This window comes from Physeter macrocephalus, chromosome 8 (genome assembly GCF_002837175.3).
Source record: "Physeter macrocephalus isolate SW-GA chromosome 8, ASM283717v5, whole genome shotgun sequence".
In the NCBI taxonomy this organism is placed as follows: domain Eukaryota; kingdom Metazoa; phylum Chordata; class Mammalia; order Artiodactyla; family Physeteridae; genus Physeter; species Physeter macrocephalus.
Window position 1 is genome coordinate 11,663,298 of NC_041221.1, and position 9,142 is coordinate 11,672,439.

At 49.5% G+C, this 9,142-nt stretch overlaps 1 protein-coding gene across 6 annotated transcripts in view; it reads left to right on the forward strand.

Moving 5' to 3' along the window:
- FAM3B (FAM3 metabolism regulating signaling molecule B) overlaps positions 1-9,142 on the forward strand; it is a 36,125-nt gene that overhangs the window by 5,801 nt on the left and 21,182 nt on the right. For all 6 annotated transcript variants that reach the window (XM_055086432.1, XM_024120348.3, XM_055086428.1 and 3 more), the window contains exon 2: positions 887-1,030. In XM_055086432.1, the coding sequence (XP_054942407.1) occupies positions 887-1,030 (144 nt within the window). The remainder of the gene's footprint in view (positions 1-886; positions 1,031-9,142) is intronic.

Consider the following 9,142-nt stretch of genomic DNA (forward strand, 5'->3'; position numbering starts at 1 on the left):
CTCCTCTTGTTTTACCCTCTTCCTTCCTTCCTTCCATCCATCCAACCACCCGTCCTCTTCTTATTTCTTAGGACTGGACATATCAGTACATAAACGCTGATGGGGCCATCCCTGAGGTCCCTTTACGCAGGGCCTTGGGCCGTCCCTGAATCTTGGCGGTTTTGGTAATCCGGCACAGTCCTGGTCTGTGAGCTGTTTAAGGGGTAAAATCTGAAAGACCCGGGGGCAGGGTCTTTCTGTCTGTCTTAGGGACAGAGCTGTCCCCTAAGCCTCCTGTCACCCAGGAGCCGGGCAGTGTGTTTTCCTGCAGAATTGAGAGGAAGGTTCCGGAGTCGACAAACTCTCTGCAGGGACTTTCTGCCACCAGGAACCTTGGGTGTCCCCGCAGCCTTGTCTCTGAGGATACTGACAGTCTGGGGACCTCTTCCAGTGTCACGGGGCGGTTGTGTGCTCACGGGCACCAGGTACCATCCTCAGCACTGCTGACAGAGCAGTAGACAAAACAGAGCTGCCCCCGCCGCCCCCCAGAGCTTCCGTCTGCTTCCAGGAGCTTCCAGCGGCTCACGAGGGAAGGGCCGCTTCTGTCCTTAGGCCCCTGTCGGGGCCGCCTGATGAGTCCTTGACCTGAGCCTTTGAGGAAGCTCTGAGACTCAACACAGCAGCAAGTAGGGAACCTCGGCCTGGACCGCTTTCACATCCTGTTCTTGGTACCCGCTCCTGTGGCTCCGCTGAGTGGCCCCGGGCCCTCACCGGCCCACCGCCTCCTGGGGGGATTCGCCTCAGGGCATCCTGCTGACACTGGGGCAGGGATGCCATCCAGGGAAGGCCGAGGAGGAGAGGGTCAGGAGGGGAGGCACCCAACGTGTCTTGTCTTGTCTGTCCGCAGGCACCCTGAAGGCAGTGTTCTTCATCTTCGCCTCCCTGTGCGCCTGGTATTCTGGCTACCTGCTGGCAGAGCTCATTCCAGATGTGCCCCTGTCCAGTGCTGTCTACAGCATCCGGAGCATCAGTGAGAGGCCTGTCCTCAGAGGTGGGTACCACAGTGGGGTCCAAGCAAGGACTCGCAGCCCAGCTGCTGTGGTGAGACTGGGCCCTGACCTCAGCTCTGCCCCTACTGGCCATTTATGTTGATGATGATGGGGAGGGGAAGGGGAGGGGGAGGGGAGGGGGAGGAAGAGGAAATAGCCTCTCTGGTAGCTCCCATACTATGCCAAGGTAGGTACCCCTCCTCATGCCTCATGAGACCCGAAGGCAAACCATGATGTTAAGAAAACAAACTTTATGGGCAAGATGCGTTAAATAAAAATACGTGTTAGAATTAGGAATGAAGTAAATATAAAATATCCACTAAAAATTACGCTGGAAAATGCGTGAGACCCTAAAGCAGTCACCTGCACCCTTTTTCACAATCTCATGGTAAATAGGTGTGCCAGTGTATTTTTAACACAGAAATAAACTATGCAAAATGAATTTGCACAAATATAAAGAACCGGGTAATGATTTTTAAAATTTGTAAAAAAAAAAAAACCATTCCTTTTCAGATTTAATTACCTTTTGTGTCCAGGAAAAAAAAAAAAAAAAAAAAAGAACTCTCCAGAAATCGACTCTGACTGGTGGTTTTATTTTAAATAAGGTTTTCACAGCGAATTTGCTTGTCGTCAGATAGATTATTGCATATGGATTGTGGACGAGGCCCAGTGCCGCGGGGGAGACCCCACGTGTGGAGGGCATGGGGGCTGCCCTCAAAGGGCTTGCTTTCTCATTTTCTCCATTTTTACACAAGAGGTGAACTTGGTCCTGGTTACAGGCTTGCCTCCAGGAGCTGCCTCTGACCCGGTGTTTTTAGAAGGGCTCGTGTCCATGGTTTCTGATTCCCACCAGTGGGGGCCGGGGAGGAGCTGTCACCCTCCCCCGTGACTGAAGAGCATCCAGTTCTGGGAGCCCAAGGGTGGTGGTGAGAGCCGGCCGTGACACTGCATCCTGACACCCGCTGGCTTGGGACCTCCGCTCTGGGGGGACACGTGACTGCTTGGGGGCTGGACGCAGAGTTTGGAGGTTGAGTCTTTGGTTCATAGTCCGGCGCTCACACGAACGAGGGGTTCAGAGGGGACAGCATGGCGCACGGGGCCAGGCTGGCTTTGCGGCCAGGCTTACTCCGTGCCGTCATGAGCAGTGCGGCCTGGGAGATGCTCCTGAGGGACATGTGCCCCTTATCCAGGTGCTGCCGCCTCCTGTGCCTGCCAGACAGGCAGGAAGAGGGTGCTTTCCCCGCCTTGGGACCAGGCTCCAGAGGGAGCTCAGCTTCTGCAGGCTGCGGGCTCTGGAGCCCCTCCGTTACCCCGGCCCTGCACACCGTCTTACGTTCCGCAGTCCCCCAGGTGACGTGCGGGGGACACATCCGCTCAGAATCGGGAGCAAAGGAAAGATCACGTTGAGACGTGAGATCAGTGCTGGGCTCGAGCGAAATGAGCATTGGATACCGAGGCTCTGAGCACTGAACCCCCGTGGCCAAGGTCCCCCCGAGTGAGACGACCCACTCCCACCTCCTTGGGCTGGCCCCCCTTTATCCAGGTTCAGCTTTTTCCACTTCCATATCTTTTCTCTTCAAATGGCCCATTTCTTGACTCAGCTGTGGAGGCCCTTGATCTTGGCTTCAGATTTCCATGAAGTTAACTCTGACGCTGCAAGTCCAGCTCTCCTGGGTTCACACCGTGTGTCCACAAGCTGGATGTCGCCTCCCCTCCATTTCCCTGTGATTTTGCACTCATGGGCAAGTCCCACTGGCTTGTGCTCATTTTCTAGATGTGGCCCGACTCTTCCTGGTCAGGATCCTTGGGAGCTGCTGGAATCTGCGTGGGCACCAGCCCTCCCTGCTCTGGCCTCCCTGCCTCTCCCTATTCCTCGTGTTTCATGGGGGGCGATTAGGCCTCACATTCAGTCCCTCGACTTTGTGGAAGGTTCTGTGCTCGCCGCCGGGAAAGGACAGACGCACAGTCTCCCTCCCCCGGCGGGGCTTAGCTTCCCAAGTGTCCCCTCCTCGGACTACCCCTCCCCCTTTTCTCCCCATCGGGCTGCCCCCCGCAGGCCTACAAGCCCTGCACGTGCCCAGCTTCAAGACCCAAGAAAGCGCCCAGAGTCAGCAACAGAGACATCACTGGTCTAACGGATGGGGCAGCTGACACGTCTGGCACAAGGTCCTGGAGCGACAGCCCACCGCGGCCGCCGGAGGCGGGCAGGACCTGGCCGCAGGCTTTGCTCCTAGGGGCAGGGGGAGTTTGGCAGTTACGGGAGGGAACTGGCCCCAGGTTGCCTCATCGGTTACCAGGGAAACCAGCAGAGGACCAGGCCCCTCACCGCCCCTTTGATAAGAACAGTCACTAGCTGAGCGTGGGGCAAGCACGTAGGAAGGTCAGTCATGTGAGTGGGCTGTCGGTGAAGCAGGCCCTGGTCAAGCAGGGGATGGACAGACAGCAAGAGGACAGCCACCTTGAGTGGCCTGACCACACTCCCCGACTCTCACCTCTGTACCAGGGGTGGAGCTAACCTGCCTGCCACGCCATCACTGCCACGGCCCAAGCCTCCCTCATTTTGCTGATTTCTCCCTTTATCCCCACTTCCCTCTCTGACTTCTCTCCCAGCGCTTGGAGGAGGCGTCTAATGACACCTTTCTCTTTGAACACCTAATTGCAGACCAGGCTGTCCTGTTTTGCCAGCCTGCATTCCGGTGCTCTTACAGACCTGGCTCTTTGTGTCACTCAGCGCCATGCCCAAGGCCCCGTCGTGCTGTGGGTGTTTCTCCTCCGAAGCGGCTCCCAGCTGCATCATGCCGGCACGAGTCCTCGCATTTTCCTCCTCTTTCCCTCTTGGGGGCTGGGAGACAGCTCCGCATTGCCTCTAGCTTATCACCACACGGATGCTGTGCGGGGAGCACACTCACAGGTCTCCCTGTGGACCTGGCTGAAATTTTCTTTGGGATTTACATACGCAGGAGTGGAGCCATAGCGTGCGTGTCAGCTTCAGGTGACTCAGTCGAGCCCGACGCCTTCCAGAATGGGCCTGCCTGCTAGGCTTCTGTCTCCCGCCATCCTCACCAACACTCGCGTGTCCCAGCTTTCTGAGTTCGCCGGTCGGACAGGCATAAAGTGGCAGCTGACTGATGTGACGAGCATTTCTCAGATTTCCAGTGAGTTTTGGAACACCAAGCGGGTTGTGACTACTACGATCAGCCCCCGCATCCATGGGGGATTGATTCCAGGACCCCCGCGGATAACAAAATGCACGGACGCTCAAGTGCCTTATGTAAAGCGGTGCAATATTTGCACATAACCTACCCACATCCTCCCGTCTACTTTATTTTTTCTCTTCTTTTTTTCTTCCAATTTTATTGAGATATAATGGACATGCAACGCTGTATAAGTTTAGGACATACAGCATAATGATTCGACTTACAAACATCAGGGAGTGATTATCACAAGTTTAGTGAATATCCGTCCTCTCATATCGATAGAAAATTAAAGAAATAGAAAAAAAAATTGGTGATGAGAACTCTGCGGATTTACCCTGTTAACAAACCCTCCTACACACTTTGTCATCTCTAGATTACATACAGCACCTAATACCATGTAAATGCTACATACGTCGTTGCCTGCGGGATGCAAATTCAAATTCTGCTTTTTGGATCTTTCTGGAATTTTTTGGGAATCTTTTCAGTCCCTGGTTGGTTAAATGCAAGATGCGAACCCTTGGAAAGGAGGGAGGGCCGACCAGGTTTCTTTCTGACGGGCAGGAGGACAGACAAGGGACAGCTGAGGGCAAGAACCCAGACTCCCTGGAACCTCCGTGTGGCTTGATCCCGTTCCCTTTGTCTCCTCCGGCCACGCTTCCCCACCCCACCCCAGTTTGGAACCTGCTGCCCTGCCTTAGGCCCCTGTCCTGGAGGTGCACTTAGAGATCGTACTCAGGGCTCACAAGGCCTGTTGGTCCCGGTGCCAAAGAAAGAAGGGCAAGTAATGAATGCCTGCAAGTTCCGCTTCACAGCTTATTTCTAGGCGAAATAAACTTTATATTGATATGTGTGTGTGTGTGTGTGTGTATCACTGAATCACTTTGCTGTACACCTGAAATAAACGTTACCTACAAACCGTATATCCGGGACTTCCCTGGTGGTGCAGTGGTTAAGTATCCGCCTGCTGACGCAGGGGACACGGGTTCGAGCCCTGGTCCGGGAAGATCCCACATGCCGCGGAGCAACTAAGCTTGTGCGCCACAACTGCTGAGCCTGCACTCTAGAGCCCGCGAGCCACAAGTACTGAGCCTGCGCTCTAGAGCCCATGCTCCGCAACAAGAGAAGACACCGGGTGGCGACTGACCATCTGAAATTCGGCTTATTTGAACTGAGATGTGCTCTGAGTGTAAAAATGCACAATGGATTCTGAAGACGGAATAAGAAAAAGCGAATTTCAACTATCTCATTGAGATCTTTTAAACAATGTTTGTGTCGTCAGTGTAAATACCTGTTGAAGTGATAACATTTTGCCGATTAAAATTATTTTGACTTGAAAAAAAAAAAAAGAGAAGCCACCGCAGTGAGAAGCCCACCCACCGAAACGAAGAGGGGCCCCCGCTTGCCGCAGCTAGAGAAAGCCCACGTGCAGCAACAAAGACGCAGCACAGCCAAAAATAAATTAATTAAATAAAAAAATTTATAAAAAAAGAAGCCATGTATCCGTACATATATGTATATATTTATAAAAAACTGAATCACTTTGCTGTACACCTGAAACTCACACATTTTCAATCATCAGCTATACTTCAATAAAAAAGAAACCATTCACTTGCTATTTTTACAATATAGCAATATATTTTAATATTATTTACATTATATGAAATATATAAAGCTCTTATTTGTTATGTTTGCCGGCACAGCCCTTAGCTAAATCATAAAAATGCAGATTGTTTTCTAAAGCTTCCCAACATTTTTGCAAAGAAGTGCTCTTTCGCCTTATGGCCCTCTCCTTCCCTGTTACTCAGAGGTTTAATTTCTCACCCAAGTTTAACTTCTCTCTGCTCTCTGAGCTGCGTCGTGTACTTACTGATCAGACCATGTGGCTGGCACAGGAGAGGGTCAGCACACAGGGTTAGTGGCTTGGAAGATGGAGAGTTACACCTGTGTAGTCGTTCTTAATTGTTCAGCCTCAAAAGCAGTGTGGGTGATGCTTAGCCGTGGCTCCGGAAGATATACTGTCTCTCTCGCCCCATGGGAATCTTTCTCCCACCCATTGGCAATGTTATCAGACCCTGTTTGCTTCTGTTTTTTTCAGCTGGCTTAAAAATAAAGTAAAATACCCTTTCTGGTTTCCCTCCCTACCTCCCATACGAATCTGCTGTCATTCTGTCTCCAAACTACCGTGACCCGTGGGGGTCAGGCGGTACGCGGCGTCCTCGTGACCGTATCTTTTAAGCTCTGCTGGGGCCGGGGCTGTGTTAGACCATCCACCTCTGTGGGTCACAGCACACCTGTCTGCACGCCCAGCGCTCGGTGAGGACCGAGGTCGAAAGGATCATGTAGCCAGGGCACTCCGACAGCATCGTGATGACGGCATAGGGCCTGGAAGTAATGTCCTTCTCCAAGAGCAGGGAGCTGGTTCAGTGAATCTTGAAGGAGTCCTGTCAAGAACAGCAGGGGCCAGTGAGCAAGTCTGTGTGCTTGTTAGGGAAGGCTCGCCTACATTAAGGGAAATGCAGGTGGCAGGCAAAATGAGTGTGGATCCCACTTTAAGAGGGTTCTCTCTAGATTGAGTACAGAGCTTCCTCCACTTATGACGGGGTTGCATCCCAATAAACCTATAATGAGTTGAAAATATCATAAGTTCAAAATGCATTTAATACACCTAACCTACCGAACATCCTTGCATAGCCTAGCCTACCTTAACCACGCTCAGAACACGTACGTTAGCCTACAGTTGGGCAACCTCGTCTATCACGAAGCCTATTTTCTAGTTGTGTTGACTATATCCTGTAATTTACTGAATACTGTACTGAAAATGAAAAACAGAAGAGCTGTCTGGGCCCAGCATGGTTGTCAGGGTATCTCGGGTGTTCACCCTCCTGGTCCTGTAGCTGACGGGGACCTGCAGCTACGACTCCCCAGCATCACAAAGACTTTGGACCACACATCACTAGCTTGGGAAAGGATAAAAATTCACAATTCGAAGCACGTTTTTTGCTGAAAACATGTCACTTTTGCACCATCATCAAGTAGAACCGTCGTAAATCAAGGACCGTCTGTATACATACTCAGGACATCTACAAACTCAGGAAACAGGGCACACCTAACTTTTAAACAGTATGTTAGTTACATTTTCAAGTACCATGCTCAGTGTGTTTTTAGGTAAATTACTTCTAAATTCAAAGTAATGAGCATTATCATTAAATTTTTTAAAAACTGAAATAAATACACTTCAGTGTTCAAAACCGGGAAAGATTGAGCAGATACCATATTTATGGCACTTTTTCATGTTATTGGTCGGACCCCTTGCTTTAAATTTAGGTAACTGGAGTTTAAGAAAAAACATATTGAGTATACGAAAACGTAAGTGAGGTAACATACTATTTGTATATGTTTAATCCATGTTTTCCAACATTGCAGATGCCCTCTGAGGGCATAGAAAAGTCTGGAAGGAAATATACCAAAAGGTAAAACAGTGAAGATTCTGTAGAGTGAATATATGTAGGATTTTTTCCTTCCTTTTGCCTGTCTATTACTTTCAATTTTTTTCTTCAGAAACTAGATAAGAAAAGATAAAATCCCAAGGTCCTTTGATATTTAAAAAATTAGAATCCACAGGAGGAAGAATTGGTAAAAGTAGACCAGAGCTGCAGTAGCACGTGTGCAGAAAGCCCTGACTCAACGTCCATCTTCCCTTTTGCAGGAGGGAGCAGGGTTCAGTGTCTCTGAGTTTTCTGCCAAAGTAGGTGCAGATTTCTGCCCCACGAGGGGCCAGGTGTCCATTCATTCGTGACCGAACTAAGCTTGGGTCTGCTTACCCGCTTGCAGTAAAGCCAGTCTACTGACACCTGGTTGTGGTGAAGGAAAGTGCGGCGTTTATTGCAGATGCCAAGCGAGGAGTCCAGGCAGCTAGTGCTCAAAAGACCAGAACTTTCTGATGGGTTTCAGGGAAACATTTTTAAAGGCAAGGTGAGGGAGAGAGTCTTGTAGTACGTGATCAGCTTGGGCAGAGTTCTCTGATTGGTTGATGGTGAGGTAAGGGGCAGGGTCACATTTTACCAATCCTCAGGCAGCAGTAGTTCTGGAGGCTACATGCTCATGGTCATCGAGTAGTTAACTTCTTCCACTTGGTGATGGTTTTAGCACCTGAAAAACAACTCAGGAATATTTTTCAGATACGGTTATCCATGTCCTTCAGGGAGGAACTAAAGATTCTGTGATTGCCATATGACTGATTTACTATTTAAATTGTTACCAGTTCTACTGACCTAACTGCTATTTTGGTCACTACATGTTCACATCCTTTCAATCATTAATTCTTTTTTACTTTTTTTAATTTAAATTTTTTTTAATGAAGTCTAGTTTATTTACAATGCTGTGTTAGTTTCTGCTGTACAGCACAGTGATTCAGTTATATATATATTCTTTTTCAGATTCTTTTCCATTATAGCTTATTATAAGATATTGAATGTAGTTCCCCGTGCTGTACAGTAAATCCTTCTTGTTTATTTTATATATAGTAGAATGTATATGTTAATCCCGAACTCTAATTTACCCCCACACAGCCCGCCCCCCCACCATAGGGTAGCTTTATTTTTTGCTCTTTTTTTAAACATCTTTATTGGAGTATAATTGCTTTACAATGATTTGTTAGTTTCTGCTTTATAACAAAGAGAATCAGTTATACGTATACATATATCCCCATATCTCCTCCCTCTTGCATCTCCCTCCCTCCCACCCTCCCTATCCCACCCCTCTAGGTGGTCACAAAGCACTGAGTTGATCTCCCTGTGCTATGTGGCTGCTTCCCACTAGCTATCTATTTGACATTTGGTAGTGTATATATGTCCATGCCACTCTCTCACTTTGTCACAGCTTACCCTTCCTCCTCCCCGTGTCCTCAAGTCCATTCTC